This window comes from Epinephelus moara, chromosome 4, assembly GCF_006386435.1.
Source record: "Epinephelus moara isolate mb chromosome 4, YSFRI_EMoa_1.0, whole genome shotgun sequence".
NCBI lineage: Eukaryota > Metazoa > Chordata > Actinopteri > Perciformes > Serranidae > Epinephelus > Epinephelus moara.
The window spans coordinates 7,426,543-7,451,878 of NC_065509.1; the positions used below are offsets into that span (position 1 = coordinate 7,426,543).

General features: G+C 41.5%; 2 protein-coding genes across 3 annotated transcripts in view; one reads left to right on the forward strand and one right to left on the reverse strand.

The window, feature by feature from the left end:
* gfra3 (GDNF family receptor alpha 3) overlaps window positions 1–18,807 on the forward strand; it is a 102,111-nt gene extending 83,304 nt beyond the window's left edge. Inside the window, exons 8-9 of one of the 2 annotated variants that reach the window (XR_007569830.1) lie at window positions 702–17,810; window positions 17,966–18,807. Coding sequence is in view for 1 of the 2 variants with exons in the window: in XM_050042991.1 (XP_049898948.1) it covers window positions 702–917 (216 nt within the window). In the remaining variant the exon portion in view is untranslated. Of the gene's footprint in view, window positions 1–701 lie in introns of both variants that reach the window. The other variant, XM_050042991.1, reaches the window with a different exon arrangement.
* Window positions 1–25,336, reverse strand: part of spdl1 (spindle apparatus coiled-coil protein 1) — a 581,008-nt gene that overhangs the window by 88,398 nt on the left and 467,274 nt on the right. The gene's annotated exons all lie outside the window — the stretch shown is intronic.

The following is a 25,336-nucleotide window of genomic DNA, read 5'->3' on the forward strand; positions in this document are numbered from 1 at the left end:
GTGCTTAAATAAACGGGCCTTTTTCCCGAACGCTCCTCTGGTCTCCTGCTCGTGAGTGATTCATTACAATATCGTAACATGGTTTAGATTTCTAAATAAATATTCACCTCGTCGCTAGATAGACCTACTCCTGAAAAACTTGTGCGCAAGGCTTTTTGTCCCTACGAGGCCACCATCATTTACCCGATGGGAGAGGTGAGCGAGTGAGCCCTGCAATCTAGAATTTGACCACTGATGTCACTGTTTTCAACCCATTTTACACACTGGCCCTTTAAGAAATGAAAGATGTCTTGCTTGAAACTATTGTAAACTATTGTTTGTTTGTTTTTAGTGCTTGAGTACACTGTCTTGAGAGAAATGAATTTGTCTCACACCATCAATATACTGAATTATTTTCTTTGTTATTTTTTAAAACAAAAGTTAATTTCATATCTGGATTATTTAGTACAAATTCAGTTCGATCAAATCAGTCTAAAAAACAAACTCAAAATTGTAATCTAAAAATAAGAATTACCATCTTTTAACAAACTTACTGAATGGGCGTAGCATAAAATCTGCAATTTTAACATTCAAGTTCAATTTTAAAACTTTATATTCTATTCAAAATTATGTAATACAAATTTTGATTTTTGAAAGTGCCTGGCAACCCCCCCCCCACACACACACACACACACACACTAACACTGTCTCCTCCCTGTCAGGTGGTGGAGAGTGAGGAAGAGGAGGAACTGACACAGACAGAGGAGGAGGGCGATGAAGGTGGCCAGTTTGACGTCATCCCGCTGTACTCGGAGAGGGCCACTGTTTCCAACCTGGGCTCCTCCGGGACAGGTGGGGCTGCATCCCTCACCACCGGCCCTCCGAAAGTCATACTACTGCTCCTTCTGCTTCTGTCTGCCTCCCTCAGCTGGGGGTAGAACAGAGGATATAGAGAAGACACACACACACACACACACATACATGCACACTCACATATGATGGACCTGCCAACACTCCTGGACTGATCGCTGTAAAATTCTAGGAGACAGTGAAGAAATGGACTTCACGTTTGTCAGTAGCATCCCCTTGATTCCTCACCTCTGTCCTTGCTTCCTTCCTTTCCTCCTTTGAAAACGGCACTTTGTTCAACATGGTCTGACTGCCGCTGCAGTGGTGTATTAATGTCCTGGGAGCACAAAAGACCTAAGTGTGGTAGGTGTTCACATGCTGCCAATGTATCTGTTCCTGTCGTAGGTCCCAAAAAAACATGTTAATTTAAGTGGCTTGCTCGGTTATTGGCACACAAAGGTGTGTTAGTAGCATGAAATATTGGCTTGTCATACCGAACAGAAAGTAACTGCAAGCAGCTGAGTCCTAATTTTAATCATCAGTGGTGAATATACACTTCTGACAGCAATGATACCTCCCAGTTGCCAAAAAGAAACAACCAAGTGTCCACAAACTGGTGCCAAAATGGCTGCACTCGCTGGCAGTTCAGCACAATAAAATACATTATATTTAGATTATAAACTATTCAAAAAAGAGCTGCATAACTAACTCACAGTTGTCTGGTTTAACTTGTTGATAAAAGGCTACAAATAAACCATGTACCATAATAAAAGTAGTAAACTAGTTAGGCTACATTTCCATCCATCTAGTGTGCAAACAATGTAATTAGAGGGAACCTACTGGTGCTTCATTCCCACTGCATAGTTCAGCTGGACTTGACTTGACTCAGCTTACTTTTGGTACCTGGTCCTTTTCTCTGTTATGTTTTTCACCGTGGGTAGCATCTCCTCAGTATCAGCTGATCGCCATAGGAGCATCATATGAAACTGCCATGTCATCCTCTTCAACTTGCCGAACCCTTTTGATTGGCAACACAGGGATATCTGCACTTCGTCAACTGTACAATGTGGTGTAGGCCTTCGGCAGCTAATGATGGTAGCTTGGCTAAAGTGGCAGGTTTGAGTAAGATGTCCAATGTGGCACCATTGATAATTCTCTCTAACCAATCGGTGGTCTGCAGTGTTTTAACTCCACCCTTTGGTTTCAGCGGGAACCTCGACTGAAGTGGTACCAAAAAAGTACCAGGTAGTATCCACAACTTTTGCTAATGGAAAACCAAAAAAAGGCAAGTCGAGTAGGGTAGAGCCGTGCCGTACCGTGCAGTGGAAATGCAGCATTAGAATAATGTGTGAACTCTCCCAGTCATAACAACTGTCTTTTCCTCTTTTTCCCATTCTGCATACCACACAATGCATTAACTGCCTTATCATAACATACTTTTCCATTCTAAAGAATTTCAGTGCTAACAAACATAGCGTGTCAGGCTGCAAGCACCTTACACAACATATGCAACATATTAGTATATTTATTCACCAATTGAGCTTGGCCTATTTTAACTGAGGGACTCTTTTGGCTTTCTGTTATATTACAACATAGAAAAAGAAAATCTGAAAACATTGGTACATGTTGTGTTGCCATAGAGAAAACAAATGTTGCATGCTAATGAATTCAGACAGTCCCTCCAGGATTTCGCGGGCTGGTTTTGTGATTGTTGCGGCCTGAAATGCCTTATTTCACAGCAGATATTCTTAAAAATTGTGATGCATGTTGCAATATTTTTAGGTGTTTTTTTGGGGGGTTTTTTTGCAATGAAATTGCGGGAGCAAGTGAAAACTGTAAAAATAGTAGCCATGCAGGGACTATTAATATGAGCATTCAGTGTTTCCCACAGAATTAGAATGTATTGAAGCAGCACTGAAAAACCATCTCCATTTGCTACAATCCTCCTCCTCTCTCTGCCTGTCTCTTTGCCCAGTTAGCACAAGCTAACACGGTAGCAGTGGCTAACATCCAACACTGAGTCTTAAATGGTACCAACAATCTCCCACCAACATGGAAATGGCTCAATTCTGTCCATTAATAAACATTGGGTTACATTAGCTGGGTGAACAGTTAACAGTTTACAGTTAACCCTGTCACTGTATGTGTGTCTCAAGCAGCAACCCCCGTGGCTGAAAAATGAAGCCAATGTGCCAAAAACAACAGGCTTTTGAGGCTGGCTCCAAAACAGAGTAAATCCTCATAGAGCCCCATATTAGCATGTCCAGCTTTATAGCAGAAATAAACATATTTACAGCTTGGTACAAAAAAATGGTTTTGGTCTCTATAGCTGATTTCAATAATCATGACAACTGTACAGGGGGTCAATTTTCATATGACTAACCTGTTTACATTTTGTTAAGGCCCAAAGGCATACATATGTCAGGGTGGGGCCACTTGAGTGACTGGCTGTGAGGCGTCTCCACAGTCTATGAGTCATGTCCACCCCTCGCTCCTTCACAGCTCCAACCTCTTATCCAATGGTCACTTCTGGCTCCAAAAAACCAAGCAGGTGATGGCTGAAATGCCAGACTCCAGGCTTCAAAACAGCAGTCCACAAAGCAATAGGTGCTGTCATGGTAGCTACGTCCATTATTTATACAGTCTATGCTCTGTCCCAGGCACAGCAGTAGTCTCATGATAAACAGAGAGAAGGGGAAAGGAAGGTTTTAAATAGTCAAATTTGCTGTAAAGTTGCAGTGATTGGACAAAATTACAAGGTTGCGTAGAATTCACAGAGATTGGCTGAATTTGTGTTAACTGTTGCGAGCACAACATCCTGGAGGGACTGATTAGCTAGTTAAGTTGATAAGGAAAAGCTGGACAGACGAACATCTCTTTTATGATTGTTTTTGATTTAAAGCTACTCACAAATCAACCAATAGCTACTTTTCATAGGAAACACAGTCAAAATAATTAACATCCAACAACTCAGAGCCTGCTAAAAATATTCATTAGCAGCTACGCAAAGATGAGTGTGTTCAAACTCCAATTCCTTTGGTTATTGGTTATTTTAATGTTATGGATATTTCCTATTTTAAAAAGGAGAAAAACACACACACACAGTATATTACATGGTTTTGGAGTCAAAGCAGATGATGGGCCAGCAAACAGGACAAACAAAAGATTTGAGTGTTACAGCAGACTGAACACCCCACATATACAGAAATGCCTGACGGCTGCAGTCGGACCTTGTTCTTTTTGTTTTGTTTATTTGTTTTTTGAACTCTTTGATGGATGATGATTTGTCCCACTGGTTGCGACTCACCTGTCTATGGGTCATCCTAACAATGACTGAGGGGGGAAGGGGCGTTGATATATGATGCATCAGTCTAACTTTATCATGGTGATGAATGGAGTGATCCTCTTCTCCCTGCCGCTGTCCCTATTCTACAGCCATGCTGAATGACAAATTACACACTTGTCTCTCATTGTTTAATGAACATCAAGTGCCAAGTGTGTGATGTGTGTGTTTGTGCGCGCGCGTGCATGCGTGCAGGGATCAGGCAGAGAGATTGCAAAGAAAATTGGGTAAAGCTTTTTGTTATAATTTGAGTCTTGTACTTCAGCGTTCCCACCCACATCAGCAGAGCCACACATACTGTACACACTCACACACGCACATGCATTTGCACACATACTGCCTGCCATGTATTGAGCCGATGCAGCTCTTTCTTGCTTTATTGCTCTATCCCCGTCCCTATCTCCCTCCCCGGTGACTCAGGACCGGGACCCGAGCTGCCACAGGCACCGATATGAATAAAGCCGTCATAATAAAAACAACACACCAGAAACAATATGAGCTCTAAAACGGCAGAACAAATCAAATAGCTCCCCAGCAGGCGAAAAACACACGCTTCTTCTGACGCCGACACAGAGACAAAATGAAGAGAGTTAGAGATGGAGTGGGAGAGAGAGAGATGTATGGAGGAGAAATTAGGGGAAAAAAATAAGGCCAAGTCCCCGTGTGGTCTTTGTGCGTTTGATGTTTTACTTGTTTTTAGTTGGGAGGCTAATAATCAGTCCCTGACAACATCTCTTTATCATCTGACAGACTCCTGGGGGGAGGAGTGTGTGTGTGAATGTGTGTGTTGGGGTGTGGGGGGTATCAGGCAGTGATAGAAATAGTGCGCTATAGCGAGAACAGAAAAGACCCTGGAGCACAAACATAGCAGAGAGAATCGCCGGCTCTTGATTTTCTATGTCTTATAAATCTTTTGCTGACACTAATTTTTTTTCTCTCTCTCGTTCCTTTCCTATTTCTTGGAACGTGTAAAATCAACTTCCATCTGCAGGGGCGCCAGTGATGGTGGAGGGCATGGAGACAGAGGAGGGAAAAGATGGGAAAGGGGGAATGGAAAGACACCAAGACGAAGAGGAAAGAGAGAAAAGGAGAGAACAGAAACACGTGAATGGAAAGCATGGAGAGAATGGGAGACAAATTGAGGAAACAAAAAATGAAGGAGAGGAGGAAAAAAGAAGGCAGCAAGGAAAAAAGAATGAAAAAAAAAGAAAAGGCAGGAGAACAGGGAAGGAGAGACACAAGAGAGGCAGAAACAAAGAAGGGAAGAATAACAGTGAGAAAGGTGGAGAAAGACAAAATGGACACCTAGATGAAAAGAGGAGGGGGTGAGCAAAAAGGACGGAAGGAGGAAGAGAAGGTATACTTTGTGAAGCCACAGAGGAAACAAACCGTAAAGGGAGTGAAAGGATGAGGAGAGAGATAGAAAGAGAGGTGACAGGTCTGCAGTGTACTTTGACCTCCCTTTCTCTTTCCTCAGGCACCACTTTTGCGTGCAACTGCCGTGAAATACACACACACACACACACACAATCTCAAAGGCCTTTCTGTCTAAACACACCCCTCAGACAAAGCGTCTGTCAATCAGCGCAGCAGCGATAAGAGACAGTAAAGCTCTGTTGGCTCACCTGAGACGCTTCTTTAAACATTTAGCAGGCTCAACAGTAAACAGTGATGTTCTGTGAGCAGGAGTTTGCCAAAGTATTAACTAAGAGTCATAAACAACAATCAGGCACCGTCATCTAACAGAAGATACTGATTACAGTCATTCATAGTAATGACTGCAAACGAAGTGTTTTCATTAAGCTTTACAGGGGATCATCAGAGAGCTCACACACACACACACAAAACACACCTTAAAACATCAGACTGAAGACAATTGGTGTCAGCTTCAACCTTGAAGAAATATTTAGTGTCAAGTAGTGTGAAATTCTACATTTTTCTGACTGTCAATAAACCCCATGTGCAGACACACACCAACAATGAATTGACCCTCCTAGCAAGTGTGTGTATCAAAGCCTGATTTATCTTCTTCCTCTGTGCCATAGAGCTCCATTATTGCTACAGAACACATCAGTGAGTCACACTGTTACACTGGGTGACGAGTTCCTTTATTATAAACACACACTGTAGTTTATAGAAAGGATTTTTGCCAGTTCAGTGAGATGAGACACAATTTTTCCACAGCACATTCTCCTTTTTTCAGCCTCTACAGGGTGTATATGTTTCATATGATTAACACAACATAAAATACCCAAATTTGCTACAGTTTTGTAAGAACTGCTTTTTTTTTGTGCAATGAACGGCTGTATTGTTAGAACTTTAAAATGTGACAGAAACATATGTAATTATGTAATAAAGAAGTAAATAATTTCATCCACATTATGTACTAGTTATACCTCCTTGCAGGCATTAGCCATGGCCAGAGACATTATGTTTTCAGGTTGTCTGTCACCTGCAATATCTTAAGAACACCTTGAGCAATTTGATTTATTTATTTATATTTTTTTCAAATTTGGCACAAACGTCCACTCAGACTCAAGGATGAACTAATTTGATTTTAGTGGTCAAAGGTCCCTGTGACCTTCCATCTGTCTCATATCTTGTGAACAAGATATTTAAAAAACAATACCAAATTTGGCACAAAAATCCAACTTAAATTAAGGATTAACAGATTAGAATTTGGTGGTCAAAGGTCAAGGTCACTGTAACCTTGTTTGTTGCATTCTCATAAATGCTATATTTCAAGAAGGCCTTGAGGGAATTTCCCTAAATTTGGCACAAACATCCACTTGGACTCAAGAATGAATTGATTAGAATTTAGTGGTTGAAGGTTAAGGTCAATCAAAAAATATCTGAAAAATATTAGTTTGGTCATAACTCAAGAATTCTTATGCTAAGTATTACAAAATTTCAAACAAATGTCTAATAGTATAAAATGGTGAAGTGATGACATTTTATATCCAAAAAGACAAAGGACAACTTCACTCTGACATCATAATGTTCTGCAAAAACACTTTTCTGGCCATTATTCAACATCATATCTCAAGAACAGATGGGGAGATGGTCAGATACTGAAATGGTGACTCTAATCTTGGGTGCCCACCTTTAAACTGTGCATATTGCATAGATCTCCTGTGCATTAGGAGGTAAGATGTGTGTAAAGTATCCATGTTTTCATAGACATGGATGTAAACTATGAAACTGCAACTTGATGGGTTTGCAGAGGCATGCAGTCGCCAGGTAGTAATTCTAGTTTTCAAGTCAGCAGTCTGTGCTGATATATGAGTAAGTTTTGCGCCCTGCCTCTCAGGCTGTGTAGCACTCTTAAAGGTGTCTTCAAACCAAATGCGAAGTAAACTGGTGCAGCATGTTGGAAGTCATATCCAGCCTGGGGTTAAGCTCTGTCTGAGAATTTTATTTGATGTGGTATAACACCAGTGAGTTCAAATAGGGTAATTTGAACTGGGAAAGGGCAGTGATTGGGGATTAAGACGTGTTTGAAAATATGTTTTGATTGTAGAGAGTGCTTGATACTAGAGCTGCACGATTTGATAAAAATGTGCGATTGCGATTTGAGTGGACAATATCGCGATTTGCGATTACGATTACAATACAATACATAAATGGTATCATGAGTGTTCTTGCCTGATTCAGTGTTTCCCCTACCATTATAAAAAGACTGATGTTATGCACAGTCAAACGCGCTGCTCACACAGCAGCGCAGTGCAGCACGGCACTGTACACACAGCGGAGCGGAGCCTGTGTTGCATTCAGGCGTTGTCACGTAAATGACAAATTCCAGCACATGAATAGGCCATAGCACAACACAGCAGCATGTCAAGTGGACCGAACCCAAGCAAAATTTTGCTCAATTTTTAATTTGTTATTATATAGTTTGTTACGGAGTCCGTGATTTCCCCGTGACACTTACAGATGTATGTGTAACTGTGCTTGGATGTTGTTTTATGAGGCTCTGGCGGCTTTCAGTTGTGTCTTTTTCTTTAGCATTACTCGGCTTGGCTTTCTCTCGCAGGCATTCATCCTACTTTTCTCTGTGCTGTCTCAAGTGCTGATATAGATTGGTCATGTTGCCGTGGGACGTAGCGACTTTAACTTTTAGAGTTTTACACAGCACGTCTTTCTGTTCAACGTCGCCGTACCTGAATCCAAAGTATCGCCATATATTAGACGTTGCGTTTTTTTCGCCACCAGCTCAGCCTGTTTTTGGTCGTGCTCATGCTCTTCTTCAGCGTCTATGTTGGTCACTGCGGTGGTCACCTGACCATAGGTACTGCACACACCAACTTGTGGGCGTAATGTCAACAAACTCCACACACTACAGGAGAGGTAGTCACGTTCACAGGCACACACGTTAACATTTATTTACATTAAATCGCAAATCGCAGCCTTTTATGTGGTTATGTAATCGCACAGCCTGACATCGTGATTACAACTGCGATTAGATTAATCGTGCAGCACGACTTGATATGAACCAAAAATCATACAACGGTTCAATAGCACCAGTGCCGGTTAGGATAGGTTTCAGAAAAGAATCATGGTTGGGCATCGTCACAATATGTACGTGACTTGACATGATGTGCCATGACTACTTTTTTACATTAACTTTTTTTTTTTACATTTGGTTATGTTCCAGCCTTATGCAAAAATCATTAGAATTATTTTTTTCCCCTCATCAATCCGCACTAAATACCCCCAAATGACAAAGCCAAGAGTTTTAGAAATTATTGCATATTGATTTAAAAAGAAAAACCTCAAGTCTTTATGGGTGTGACTTGACAAACTTTGCATTCCTGGATTTGGGCAATTTCTACCATTTCGCCGCAGATCCTCTCAAGCTCTGTCAGGTTGGATGGGGACCAGCAGTGGACAGTGAACCATTGTCAGGTGTCTCCAGAGATGTTCAAATAGGTTCAAGTCAGGACTCTGGGTGGGCCACTCAAAGACATTCACAGAGTTGTCTCTAAGCTACTCCTGCATTATCTTGTTTTTGTGCTTATGGTCATTGTCCTGTTGGAAGGTGAACCCTCTGCCCAGTCTGAGGTCCTGATCATTATGGATCAGGTTTTCATGAAGGCACGAAGGATATCTCTGTACTCTGTCAACATCCCCACAGTAGAGACTGCCACCACCATATTTTACCACTAGGATGGTACTTGACAGGTAATAAATGTTGCTGGGTTTCTTCAAGACACAACTGAGGCCAAACACTTCAACCTTGATTTCATCAGGCCAGAGAATCTGGTTTCTCACAGTCGGAGAGTCCTTTAGGTGCTTTCATGTGTCTTTCACAGAGGAGAGACTTTTGTCTGACGACTCTGCCATAAAGCCCAGATCGGTGGAGTGTTGCAGTGATGGTTGTCCGTCCCTCTGGTCGTCCTTTCACACAGGCTCTCTTAAGCTCAGCCAGAGTTACCATTGGGTCTCTGGTCACCTACATCCATCCATTAGCTTTCCCCAGATCTGTGCCTTGACACAATCCCAGTGTTTTACACAGAATTAGAATATATGTGTGGCAGTAGCTGATAATGGGGAGGATCAGCCACTTTTTGTTGTGTATGTGTCCCTTTTCATTATTGTGTCCCCCGGTAAGTTCAGAGGTTATTGTAGATCAGTAAACTCAGTGCAGGCAGAACTCTTCATGAGTTCTTTTTTCCTCAGCAGCAGGCTGTGGAGTTTGAGTCGTGGGGTGGATAATTGATCAGTCGATACGGTCAGAGATGATCAGATCAGGTTGACGGATAAGAGGAGCAGCTGCTGCAGAGCAGAGGCGAGTGAATGCAGATTTTTAGACCAAGTGCAATGAATGGTTAAGTTTCCCTGCGCCTAGCGTTCTGCTGTGTCTGTGCCCAGAGTTCACCCTGTGCTTTGAGAGTGTGGTGCAATGAATCAATATGAAAGAAAATCAATACATTGCGCCAGATGTTGAAATCTGGGCAGGCCACCACAAATAAATGAATGTCTGGGAAACCCTGCAATGCCGTCCCTGTACTCTACAGACAGTTCTGTCAACCTCATGACTTGGGTTTATGTATTGTCAGCTATGAGACCTTATAGACAGGCGTGTGCCTTTCCCAGATCATGTCCAATCAATTGCATTGACCACAGGTGGACACTAATCAATCTGTAGAAACAACAACAAGTGAATGTAAAAAAGGAGTCATACAACAACATATAATAAGTGAAGTGGTCTGAATACTTCCTCACTGCACTGTATCTACTGGCTGCCCAGCTCTGTGTCTAATAGGAAGGCCATTCTCTTCTAAATTTGACAAAAGTGAGCCGATAGTGTACACAGTATACAGTAAATGAGCTCAAAAGGCAATGAGCAGTTCTCTGACGTCAGAATCACTCCCTCCATCTATCCTCCTCTGCATTACATAGAATTAGATAGCCGGGTCAGAACCCCCCGAGCACCCCCACCTCCTCCCACCCAATAGTGGGGGTTAATTGAGATCAGCAGGGGAGGGCGAGTGTCTGATTGGCGTGGCCGGAGCGGCGGCCTTTTACCGGAACCCGTTGTTCGTTTTAATTGTTGTCTCGGCTGTTTGTCGTCAGGCCGACACCCGGTGGCAGGACGACAAGAGGGATGGACAGAGGGAGGAAGGGAGACAGCAGAGGGAGAGAAAGGAGGGAGTGGACACCGGTGATTTACATTAATATGTACTGAAATAAACAAGCAGAGAAGCCATGCGTTAAATCAACTGAGGGAGAGAGAGAGCCTCCGGGGTGAGAGAGGAACAGAGAAGAAAGATGTGTGTGTGTGTGTGTGTGTGTGTGTGTGTGTGTGTGTGTGTGTGTGCTTGAAAAGAAGCGTTCTTTTTATTGTTCTATTACCGTGCAGTAGATTTACACACACAAAAGCACGCGCATGCACACACGCTCACACACACCATGTCAGATTTGAACGTCTAGTGTGTCTGCTTTCTCTCTCCAGTATTTTAGTATTCTAATCCATCATTGGCCTGACATGGGGATGCTGTCTCGCTCCTTTCTCTCTCTGCCTATGTCTCTCTCCATGCTACTGCACATACGCGGCATCCAAACGGAAGATAAAGGCAGAGCAGGGGGAAAAACAAACTCCACAGCAGGGAGAGCTTTATCCAGAGAGATAAAGCGGCGGAATAAAGCGGCGACGGAGAGATACAGAGGAAGTTGAAGAGATGGAGGGAGAGGGGGGAGAAAAGGGAGGAAGGAGCAGAAGGAGAAAATGGGGAGGAAGGGGATGAAAATGCGAGTGGGAAAAGCGGGGAAGGGGAGGAAAATGAAGGCAGAGAGGAGAGGATGGCGGGGCGAGAGAGCAAGAGATAGAAACAGAGAGAGAGATGTGTGTGTGTTGCAGTGTGTCGCGGCTGAAGCCTGAACCTCCCTGCTCCATTTCACACTCTGTAGGTCCTGACGCATCGGCACTCAAATACACACACACAGTCACACACACACACAGCCTCTGTCCCTCTCTTTCGATTTCTAATTCACACACGCGCGCACGCACTCGTTCGCTGCCATTTCTCAGTCATGCATGCAGATAAACAAAGATGCACAAACACACAGTCACAGTCGCTAAACTGAATTCCTGCAGCTTTTGCCCTTGACTCTCTCTGCTGCTTGGATCCCTGCTTTCAGTCTATTACACCGGGTTCAAGGAATATTAAAGACAAGAGTCCCCTCTAAAACATGCTAATGCTGTTTTTTAAAACAGCTTTGGTGATGGAGCATCTGCTTTAATGCTTCTTGCCAGAGCTGCTCTCTCGCACCAGTGACCAACATGATACAGTCAGGAGTCTGTCAGAGAAGCACAGAGGTGAGCTGACATCACAATACAAGAGCTTGTACTGAGAGGAGACTGTGTGTGTGTGTGTGTGTGTGTGTGTGTGTGTGTGTGTGTGTGGGAGGGGCAAGGGGGCACTTTATACTAAATGCTAAAATGATAAGAAAAAAAAAAAAAAAAAAAGACCTCCAGTGGTATCTATTCATTCAGATGCTTTAGGTTTTATTTGCCCGAGTTTTTATATTTATATTTGTCTCTGAGATTCCAGCATGCACTCCAATATAATCGAGGTGAAAAGACCAAATCACCGTAACGTTGCACTAACAGCAGAAGTCACTTCCAAGTGGACAACTGGCGATTTGTTTCACCTGTGAATACATGTGAAATCGGCAAACTTGTTTATTTCTGTTGCCGTTTTCAGCCATAATTGTAACATTAAGTACCTGTGTTGCACTGCTAGTGTCTTTGATAAACCAAATGTATGGCACGGAAGCTAAGCAATGTACTGCTGTGGATGGGGCTACAGCAAACAAGTTTTTGCCACCTACAAAAATTATTTGCAGTTAAGTGTACGCTATATTTGGAATATCTTCTCTGCTTAATCCTACACACTAACCAATCAAAGCAGTGGTAGACCAGCAACTCCCATGTTCTGCTATGTAACATTACTGTTTTTGTGAATGGCGTCTGGATGTGAGATAATGTCTTCAGTTCCCCGAAGGAAAGAGCTGCTTGATGGCAGGGTAAAGCATCAAAAATATTGTTCAAGGTATATCATACACATTTACATTTTTTTAAGGTAGCTGATAACTAACTAATTGAGTCAGCATTTGCTCAGTGCCATTTTATTTTATGTACGTGACGCAGAATTGTACACAACCTTTGTGGTTCAGCCAATAAATTTTGGCATTGAAAAACTACTGTTTCAAAATGAAATATCAATTGTCTATTGAGGGGAAAAAAAAGTCTGATTATTTTGGAAAATCATCAGACTTTAAAACATGAAGTTAAACCATCTGTTTCTTTTATTATTCTTTAAATGTCAGATATCTTTTGCTCACAGTGATCCTATTACCCTATAATTTATTTTTATTTTTTTTTATTTTTGGTCATTTGGGTGAAATGATCATTTGATATTTGATGTTTATATTGTATTTTAACATTATATGTGAAGCGGCTGGCTGACATTTTAAGCTATGTACTTTTTTTTGACAGAATATTAATTTCCTCTTTGTGCAACAGTTTACATGTTTAGCCTTGTAAAAAGACTGGAAGCAGGGGACACCTACCAGTTTAACTTCATCAAACATTGAAAAAACACAATGTAAATAACGAAATAACTGACTCATTATCGCAAGTGAAGTTTATGAAGCATAGAAATGTGACAGATAGACATCAGTATGGAGCATCTGAAACATACTGTCCTCACTGTGGGGTGACCAGATCTGGAATGTGGACGGAATGTTTCTTACAGCCAAAATACATGGGGCACAGACGCAACTCATCACACAGGCAGACTCAGTCTTTGCAGCATGTGGTTGCTTCCAACTTCACTTTGTGCATATTAAGTTATGCCAAGTGATAACGCAGTTGGTTGTGCAGGGTTTGAAAGTGTAGACTATCTTAAAGAGACAACAGATAGGATTCGGGGTTTTTTTTTAGCTTGGCGCCACCTAGCATCAGTGGTGTTGCGTCGCACTGTCGCAACTACCAAATTGACCGTGGGGATCAGAGATAATCAATAAAATGTAGGCTGTAAAGCCACCAGTATACCTCTATGTATATGTAGAATGAGAAGGTGTGTGGACACTATACTAAATAAATGAGTAAAGAGACCGAGCAAAAATGATCAGATTTATCTGAAGAAAAAACAAACAGTAATGCAAATAATTATACCAGAATGCACAGTATCAGTACAAACAACTCACAGTAAATTATACCAATATGTACAGTATCAGTACAAACAACAGTGGACACAGTGGAATTATACCAATATGCACATGTAAACAGTGCCGATTCTAGAATAAACCGTACCGTATAGAAAGGATGCGGCCGGTTGGAGCTCAAATTGAATGGGAAACAAAGTCCAGTGTTCACTTAGCTGGGCGTAACTTAGCTGGGCGATGTCCATCAATAGCTGCCTCCATGAGAAGAGACCAGAAGGAAGGGAGGGGGGTATCACTGTCCAAGGGCTGCCGTAGAATGGCAACAAGGATGTCAGCCGACCAACACTCGCTACCTGGTCCCTGGTTGCGGCAGTTTGTGATGCTGGCCAGCTAGGAATTAACTAGCAGCCAGTATAGTACAGTCCTCTCTCGGCTAGCTAACATTTAGCCGTGTTACTTACTGATCCATTAGAAAGAAAGCTAGCTGGACACCGGTGTTGAAGCCTCTTTGGTCACGGAGCTCCCTCCATCTCTTGAACGCCTGACTGAGGTTTACTCTTGTTTTTCCTCTTCTTTTATCACTCTCCTTTTTGCTCTTCTTTGCCTCCTCAGACAGAGGAGCTCGTTTTCTTTCGCTAGGCCGTTTTTCACTTGTCTCCAAACTTTGTCCGTCTGCCATTGTGCTCGTGATTCAACTATCTCATGCCCAGCTCCTCATAAGGACCAGCTCCAGTCCCTGATTGGCTGACCGACCAATTTCAGAATACATGATGCGTTTCCTGCCGTAACGCGTCATGTTTTTCGCGAAATTTTGGCACCAGTGGCAGAAGCTTATTGCAAAGGTTGCAAAGCCACTAAGTAACCTATGTAAACGCTGATAGTCTGATTTTACTGTGGCCACTACCCTGTGCAACACACATTATTTTCATAATGATATATTTAGGAAAAGATGCTGTCTGTTGCCTCTTTAACTGATACTGAATTAATTAACTGGATAATTTTAACAATAGGATGTATTGATTTGATTGATATTGTTGTAAAATGTTAAAAAAAAAACAACCACAAGGTTTATCTGTGCATTGTTCTCTGTAATTTGACCTGATGGAGGGCCTCAGGGCCACACATAGAGAAAAAAAATAAAAAATAGACCAGCTGTGAAGAAATAGAGAGGACCCACGCGATGCCCGCATGATCAAGCGCAGCTTCCATGGTCAGTGTAGCAGCTTTAGTTGATTATAATGGACACGCTCTACTGCTGGCATGCTGCAGCAGATGTGTGCGTCTCCCATGTATTTTGGCCGTAACATTTTATTGAATCCAGTTTTCTATTCTTATAATGAAAGTGCAACATTGTTTTATTGACCTATTTCGCACATTAACATCATCTGTTGCTTTGCAGAGATATACCACTCTGTTTGATAAGCAGTCATTGCCAAGATTACATGAACAAGCTGGTTCATGTTAAACATGATAAAAGGACAGCTTGGAATTGTTGAAAGGTGTGTTTTAATACTGTTCATTAAGGTTATCTTTTTTCCCCAGCTCCTTCTTCGTGCTAAGCTCGATTAAACTGGACCTACTGTATGTGTACCAGATTATGAACTGCGTTTAGATCATTTGGCTCCACTGAAAGCCATGCTGGTCAGATGAAGTGAGACTGTTCAACTTTTACATAACAATGACCACTTTAGCCACAAGGAACATTGATGGGATTATGGGTAAGATAAGAACGCATTACACCAAATGCCCACATCCATATGAGAATGTCTGTGCTGTTGATTTAGTGTTTAATAGGGCTGTACCGAACAGTTTGAAGCTTCACTGACATTCAAATTCTAAATCAACATTCAAATGCTGTGCAGCTTCTTTTCTTTTGCATGTGTAGTCATTCTGTTAAACCCAGAATTTCTACACAATTGCAAAAATAGGCTACACTAATACTATAAGCAATCTGAGCAAAATGGTGCTTTATAGTACCTAAAAGAGGTTCTTAGGCTGATAATCATAGGGGAACCTGTTCCATCTTTAAAAGGCCTTTGTCAAATAGTGCTAGAAAACTGTGGTTCCCAACTGGTGGGTCGCGGTCCAAACGTGGGTTGCAGGCCCATTCTCTATGGACCACAAGTGACTCGTGAACATGTCAAGTTTATAGAAAAAAACACACTTTATTTTAAAGTACAGTGAATTTGCAGCACAGAGCTTTTATTTCGAGTTCCCAGTTCCTGTTGTAGTGTGAGCGACAGCTCCTTAACAGATAGCAAACTAGCTCGACAACATGGCCAAATACAAGTATGATGCTGAATATATTACACTGTGTGAACCTTGAACTAATGACTAAGGAGAAATCTGGACCTTGTGGCTGAACCAGGTGGGAACCACTGCTTTATAAAACCATTAGATGTGCCATATGCACTGTATTGTTTTTATATTTTTTAAGCTAGGGGGTGAAGCTTGAATGATGCTAGGTAATACCATGGATGAGTCAATATGCCTCTAAATTAAACTTTTACTTAAAACATGAATCATTATTAATCATTTCTTCCAAAATGTTGCCTTTAAAGATTCATTATCCTGTCCTAAACTCTTACTGTAAAATTTCTCTGCACATGGGGGCAACATGGTTGACAGTCACTGTTTTAAGGTGTTTTACTCTGGAAAGACATGTTTGAAAGCTTTTTTAATGTAGTGTTTTGTGTCCCCAGTGAGCTGAACTAAGCTGTAGGGTTGGATACCAAAGTTGGTACTTTTATGGGTACCGGAGTATCAAATTACGTTAAATCCATCAACGCCAAATGTCAGTACATGAGAGCACATCTAGGTGAGAAGGCCAGGAGAAGCACCCCAAATTCTCCACAGGCCTGTCAGATTCAACTTTAAACAGGAGGTGGAAGTTTATTTTAGTGGAGTGGAGTGGAGAACCTCAGAATATTCACAGGGGCCTTGAAGTTCTGTATGAGGCAGAGATGCTTTAGCACCTCAGAACCACTGGTGACATTTTTCTGTGTATTTGTGGAGGCTGTGTAGGATTGTTCCTGACATGTGTGATCCAAACATTCCAAACATTTACGATATCTCCACAGCATTGTAAAATCCAAAAGTCAAAAATTATTTGGAAAATTAATAAATAAATTGAAAAACAAAAAGATGTAATCAGTTCCAAAATTCACATTTTTGTCTAATGAAATGTAATGCTTTAATCCAAGGTTTCAAAAATAAAACATTTTAACTGCAGTCAAGAGTGTCAACAGTGGCATAAATTAGGCTACATTTGTATAATGACAGAAACAGAAAAATCTATTTTGGCTCTACCACTATTATAGTAAATTACTGAAGTCATTAAGAAATAAAAGATCACTTTATGTTTATGCCTGTGCTTTAGGGTGGGCACTCTGTCACAAAAATGAGGAATTATATTTATTAACCAAAGTTGATTTAATAACAACAAAAAAAACAACTCATTATATCCAATTACTCACTTTATTCAAATTGAGGATTTTGTAAAAGGATTTTTTTTTTTTTTTACATGTGACAACATCATAAAATATGGTGGCAGGCATTCGAAGCTTTGCATGAAAATCTCAATAGAAGCCTCAAATGTAAATGAAAAAAAAGGAACATTCGGTACAGCCCTAGTATTTAACTGTCTCATTCTTGTACACTGTGACTGGGATCAGGCCTGTACAATTAAATATCTTGTGGATGGATTGTCTGGAGCTTCCTTTGCGACCCCCCCTGGGATCCCCTCATGGACTCATGGGACTTCCTGGACTCTTTGAGAACCACTTTACTGCACATGAAATGGTGTTTCAGATGTGTTCCTACAAAGTGTTTTTTTAGTCTTTAGCTGAATGTTTTTGTTATTTTTTTTTCCTGCCAACACAGATGCACAAGCTTGTCACTGTCGGCATGCGTTGCCATGGTTACCTCGGTCTCACCTAGGTGGCTGCACCCTGGGTGATCCCAAAAGGTAAATGGAGCTGAATAATCTTCGGGAGTTTGATTCTTTTCAATACACCAACACCTGGCGAGGGCGCGGCGGCCATTTTGATGCTTCTTTTCCCCCTGATTGACTGAGCCCCCCTCCTCCTCCCCCCTCCCTCCCCCCACCTCTTATCCCGGCAGGTGCCTGGCTGAATGGGACATCATCGCCATGGAGATTGAGCCGATGACACTCGCACGCACGCACTCACACACAAACACACATACAGTCACAGACTCGGAAATGAGACTGGCTTTCCAGAGCGAGCGACTGCACTGTCTGACTCGATGAAAAGTTGTCTCTCTAAAGGGAAGACAGCCGCGCGGATTGAGCTGTCACTTGAAGGGAACTCTGCTCTGCTCTTTCATCCCTCTGTGTGGAAATGGACGGATCTCTCTTTCTCTTTCATTCTGTCAAATGTAAACCTTTCCTTTGGGTAATTCCAAACTAAAGCCCAGGAGACAAGCAGGTGGAGATAAATGTACTCCATTTAAAGAACACTGACCGAGGCTGAAAACACTAACCCCCCTTCCCATCCTCCCCCACCCCCCACACACTTCCTGTCTAAAGCATGTCCGTGTACAGTGCCAGAGTGAGGGAGTCACATCACCACGGGGCTTTTCCTGCTCTCTCCCATTCTAGTGTGTGATCCATCCCAACGCTCCTTTGGTCCTGTGCTTTCTGCCTGTTGGTGAAACGTTGACTGTTTCTTAGGCACATGACTCTCTTGCACACCAATATAGAAAATAAATAAAAGTAAACTCCAGTTGATAGAGATCGGTGGTTGATTGGTTTAAAACTGTGCTGGTGATAAACTCTGTATCTCTTGGGGGCATATATGTGGCCCCGCGTTAAATATTTCTATTTCTGATCATTCGTTGACATTTTGCCCTGCTGAATGTGCCCCCGAGGGGATATGAAACACTCCATGCCTCTGCTGTGTTCACCTGTGAATAATAAAATAAATGTACAAGCTGACATTTCCTTACCTCGACTTCCAGTGTGTCTGTTCTTCTTTAATGACTTGTAGATTTCACCCTGCAGATTAACATTTCTTCCATCTTGTTGTTTTGGCTTCATACTCCAGCACATTGGATTTAAATGTAAAGGCCAAAACACAGTGGCATAGCAGCTCTTTTTCTCTGCTCCTATGGCAGCTCGACTCCTCTCCTTACCATTGATGCAAAGAGAACTCTGTTGCTGTCTTGCGTGTAACAAAGAATGGATAAGGAGAGACTTGTTGAGGTAGAAAAATATCCCAAGCTAAATGACCCACAGTCCTGTCATTATAAAGACAATGGCCAAAAAGATACTGCCTGGCTAGTCTTAGATTAGCACTTTGGGTGAGAAATCAACTTTTGTTAAGGGTGTTGCCTTTAGCTTTATTCAAGATTTTTCACACCCCCTTTCAGATAAACAATGTAGGACTTGTAGCTCTTTCTACACAGCAGCTGCTCACTGACTGTTTTTTATTCTATTCACATGTTTTCCTACAAAAAGTAATGCACCAAAATTTGCAAATATCTTACAAAATCACGAGCAAGTAATTCTTGCATGAGCCACATATTTTGTAAAGCTGCCATCATGTAACCGAAGCGCTGACAGGAGGAAGGAAGCAGTCCTGAGCGGTCCGTCTGGACACAGATTGGGGTAGTGGATGGGTCATAAAACACAGGACTTTCCCGAGGAGAGTGGTGTGCAAAACCGTGTGAACTTTGAGTCATTTTAAGGTACAACCTCACCATTTGTCTTTTCCTAAACCTAACCAACCACAGTATCTTTATGTTAAGTATGTAACATCATTCCTTGTTTGAGGATACGTTTATTTTGTTTTCAAAGAGTCTTGAGGCACTAAGGAGCTTGTCAAAAGGTGTAACGTTAATGCTGTAAAAAGCATTTACGCCTCCTAAACTATTTTATTAGTTATTTTTTTAACAATTACAAAAATATACAAAAAAATTACACTCATAGTGCTAAACAGGGAAACATACTTTTAAATGAAAACAAACATGTAGAAATATATGGACAACAGAATCATAGTGTGGGATTAAAAATGAGAAACTACCCCAACAATAGAGGATTTTTTTTTTACTTCTGCCAATTTTCCCAGATTAGTTTGTACAAAAACATCCTGTCTGCCCTGATACAAGTGAATATACAGGTATAATAATGGGCAGGTTAATGATCCTTAACATACAGCTAGGTTTTATGGGCAAACATTAGATTTTTTGGCTGACCTCAGTCCATCTGAGCACCTGTTTTACTGAAGGCAGACATATGATGGCTGGCAGAGGAGAGAGAGGAACCTGCTGATGTCTACGGATGATAAACTGCATTCATTGACTACAAGGATTCTACAAAATGATGATGATCCAACTATTATGTCTGCTAAAATATAAAATATATATGGGGATAATGAATAAGACAGTCTATAATTCCTGTGCTGTTCATCTGATGTGATAACAAACCAGTTCTCATTCCAGGTCGTCCAGAACAGATGAATTGTTACAACTCTCAGCATCTCATAGTGGCACATAGGCCATACGGCTGAAACACGCTGGAACACATGGTTAATGTTGTGAAACACTAGCAGTTAGGCTGAGGCAACAAAAGTACTTGGTTAGGTTTAGAAAAAAAATGTTTAGGGTTAAAATGAGTACGTTTGTTATGTTACAAAATGTAATGACAGGTAAATATATTATGTCAGTAACATCAGTGTACACCAACCATATTTAAACAATGTTTAAAAACAGTTGACTTTTTTTCAACATTGACTTTTGGTTTCAAATGGAACACAAACTGTGGTCTCCTTGGTGAAAGTCTGGTTTCGTTTGACTCATCCAGCTCCTATCCCTCCTGCCCTATGTGGACTTTCTCGCTCTTTATACAGTTACTCTCAGCATCAAGTATTGCCACAGATGGGTTTCCACTGGAGTTAGTGGGTCTATGTCATACAACAAACTGCTAAATGTTTTTATCCAGCTGTAATAAACAGCTGGTTTGGAAGACATCACTCCCTGCGGGAGTGACTGGGTGGCAGCTGTTGTAAAGGTGTCATTGACCAAATGGAGATGGGCTGCTGAACCCTCATGTCTTGCTAATCTGTTGATGGCCTGACCAAAAATCTATCCTGAACTGTTTCATGCTTGGTGTCCACTACAGTGGCACTAGGTCTGATTGTTATCACTCAATTAAATGAACATTATTAGTGTTTTTTAGTGTAATACATAAGAAAAAAAATACTAACAATGCTTATTAATTAAGTGATAACATTAACCATTACCAGTTGAGGCACAGCCAGGGGAAGGAAGGGTTCCGGTTTGGGGGCCTCAAAATTTCATGCTTTTTGCAGATGATGTGGTTCTGTTGACTTCATCACACTGTGACCTCGAGCATGCACTGGGGTGGTTTGCAGAGTGTGAAGTGGTTGGGATGAGACTCAGCACCTCCAAATCTGAGGCCATGGTTCTCTGCAAGAAACCGGTGGATTGCCCTTTCCAGGTTGGGGGAGAGTTACTGCCTCAAGCAAAGGATTTTAAGTGTCACGGGGTCTTGTTCATGAGTGAGGGTAGGTAGGTAGGTTTATTTTGACAACAATTAAAAAACATACATGAGTAACTGCAGATCAGTTTCATATACATTAATTAAAAATCGCTGAGGATTAAAATACACAATAAAGCCCAAAGGCTTATTTCCATTGTGGTCCTCGATGACAATAAAAGCTGGCAATTGTGTCAATGACAGGCAAGAGTGGCATAGTTAAAAACAAACAACCCCCTAAAAACATGTGAATTTTTTTTTTTTTTTTTTTTTTTTTTTTTAATGGAACCAGAAAGCACAGAATCTTCAATTAGTCAGTCATTTCCTTAGATTGAATTTAAAATTTCTCTCATTTGAGATTAATTTGAGAGAACTAGAATGGTGTGAGATAGATCGGCGGTTTGGTGTGATGTTGGCAGTGATGCGGGCACTGAGCCAGACCGTCGTGGTGAAGAGGGAGCTGAGCCGGAGGGCGAAGCTTTTGATTTACCGGTCCATTCACATCCCACCCTCACTTATGGTCATGAGCTTTGGGTAGTGACTGAAAGAATGACATTGCAGACACAAGCGGCCAAAATGAGTTTCCTCTGCGGGGTGGCTGGGCTCAGCCTTAGAGACAGGGTGAGGAGCTCCGACATCCGGAGGGTGTTCGGAGTAGAGCTGCTGCTCCGTCCGCATTGAAAGGGGTCAGTTTAGGTGGTTCGGGCATCTGATCAGAATGGCTCCTGAGCACCTCCCGTTAACTGGAAGGAGGCCCTGGGGCAGACCCACGCTGGAGGGATTACATATCTCATCTGGCCTGGGAACGCCTTGGGGTCCCCAAGGAGGAGCTGGAAAGCGTTGCTGGGGAGAGGGACGTTTGGGGTGCTTTGCTTGGCCTGCTGCCCTCGTGACCCGGCCCCGTATAAGTGGATAAATATTGATGGAACATCATACATGTAAGGGTCCTGCTGACTGTATTTAAAGTTATGTGGCAACAAAAGAAGTCAACTGATGTAACATTGGTATAAAGAGTGGGGTGGTCCAATTACATCCTTTGACTGGGGAGGTGTATGGGTCAAACAAAGGACTTAGACCCAGGAGTCTGGGGTTTGTGTCCCATAGGGGTTTTTTTGGGAAGTTTTTCCTTATCCGCTGCGAGGGTCATAAGGACAGAGGGATGTCGTATGCTGTAAAGCCCTGTGAGGCAAATTGTGATTTGTGATATTGGGCTTTATAAATAAAATTGATTGATTGATTGATTGATATGAAACCAAGTTAATGTCAAAAGGCCAAACAAAAGTAAAGGTGAAACCTGACAAAACAGCTGTCAACAAACATTTATTGCACTGATAATGGCATTCTGAACATACTAATCATGTAGCAGGACCATCCAAACCCATATCTACAATGATGTAAACCACTAATAATGCCCCTTTAATGGAGTGATAATATTCTAAATGGGTGACCATAGAGATTTTCTTTGAAGCCTTTTAACTATCGTAAATAAATCGCTATACAGACTGTTCTCATGCACTGTTCGTGCATTTTCTGACAAAAAGTAATTTACCAAAATTCGTATACATCCCACATAATGATGAGCCAGTAATTTGTGCATAACCCACACACTTTGGAAGGCTGCGAACACGTGACCAAAGTGGTCCAGTTAGGAGGGTGGATGTGTCATAAAACACAGGAATTTACCCCAAGACTTTCCCCAGGAGTTGGGCATTGGGATCAGTGTGAACTTTGAGTCATTTTAGGGTACATCCTCACCATCTTTCCTAAACCTATCTACGTAACTTTACCTGCCTAAACCTAACCTCTGTAACTTTAGGTTAGGGACTTAACACCATTGTGGACCACAAAATTGTAGGATATCATACCCACTGTCTTGTGCGCTTTTTCACAGGATATCACTCAAACATACAAACTACAAACTGTTAATATTTGGGGGTGACCTGTATTGACAAAACCACCCAAAAATTTTCACCCACTTCATCAGGTTCCCTCAGTTCTACAAAACACTTTAGTGTCCCTCAGCTCATTGTTTTGGTTCTACAGCCCACAACTTTGCTTAGTTCAGTCTAATCACTCCTATCAGCAACTGTTTTCTGAGAAAAAGCTCTGATAAAGCCACTGTACACTCCCTGCTCAGCAGCAAACAGCAGACAGACACAGTGGAGACAAGCTGGTGAACATGGTGGAGCATTAAACAGCTAAAGACATAGATATTTCCCTTAAGAGTTGGTGGAGACCAAATACATAGCTAATAAAGGAGTGAACATTACTTAATTTGTTTACGTTTTAGTTTATGTGAACCCTTTTTTTTAAACTAAAGTTAATTCCTCCACATTCACTTTGTTTATAGCAGCATATATCACTTGAAACACTGTATTGATGGTTTTGTGTGAAAAGCTTTTATCTCCAAATTGTGGCGATTTTAACACTGACATGAGCTAAAGAAAAAGTTGATGCCTTTATCGTCTGATAAACAAAATGTCATGAATCAGATAAAGCTGTTTTCTTTGTTTACTGAAAAGCTGAAAACATGGAGATACAAGGATTCCAGTGAACAATAGCGATTTATTACACCCGGCGGGATAATGAGATTGACAGTCACACTAACTGTTGCTTTGAACATGTTCGGCTGCATGTTGTGCATACAGATGGACGACGAGGAGTGAACAATTCTATGCATCTGAAAAAGTCTGCATTAATCAAGACTCCAAACAGCGGAGTGATATTCACACTCGCCGGGGAGGGCCTTTGCTCGAACATATGGCCATAGTAATAAGCATGCACATACATAATGATGCACACGTACTACATGCCGGGATAGCTGTAATTTGAATCGACTTTACAGGCAGATTGATTTTCCTTCAGGCAGTTGTTTTAAGTACAGGACAGATTGCAACCCATACAAATGGCCTGATACAGCAAGATCCAAGCCTCAGTAACAATACCTTCATTCCCGCATTCAGCTCACTAAAAAGTCTGCCTGTGAGAAACTTAGAAAAATGCTACTGTGCTCTTCTTGCAGGTTCACTTGCAATGCTGCAAATTATTTGTCCTGCAGCTTCCATTTGCAGGCTAAGAACCTGCATGTTAATATTAGCCTGATGTAGTAAATAAATCAAGCTCAATAAAAATATGTTAAAATTGGATATGTGTTAACTCCTGTCTGCTCTCCATCTCATCATCCTGCTTGCCATGGGAATTACTCCTGTCAAACTGTGACGAGAATGAGTCCAAGGGTGTTTTTAATAGAGCCTGTCAGTGTGGGACTGATGAAAACACACTGATATCTAAAAACTCATTTGATGTTGGCACAAAAGAAAAACAAGAACACACACACACACACACACACACACACACATGCAAACACTGGTAGCTGTTTTCCTATACTTGCAAGGACCTGCCACTGGTCAAATTCACTTCATTAAACCTACAGTACCTTTAGCCTTTAAAGTTTTCCTCTTAAAAATGTAAAATGTAATCCATAAGCAATAAAACACAACTTTACTCAGTTCAGCACACTAAGGGTTTTGGTTGTTACAGCTTAGTGTTACCACTCTCTACATGTGCTGCTGTTTCAACATTAACCAATATCCAGTAATTATCACTTGTGGCTCAGTGGCTGCTGTTCAGTTAGAGTTACATACATACTTACATCTGAATGTAGGCTAATTCAGAAACTATCCCAAGCACAATGCCAATTTGTAGAACTGAAATCACAGTTAGTCATCCCATATACAGTGACATGCAAAGGTTTGGGCACCCATGGTCAAAATTTCATTTACTGCGAATAGTTAAGTAAGTCAAAGTTGAACTGATTTCCAAACGGCAAAAAGTTTGAGTTGACATATTTCTTCAATATTTTAAGTAAGATTTTTTTTATTACAATATTTTACAGCTTCAAAATGACAAAAAAAGGGAAAGGGCCTGAAGCAAAAGTTTGGGCACCCTGCATGGTCAGTGCTTAGTAGCGCCCC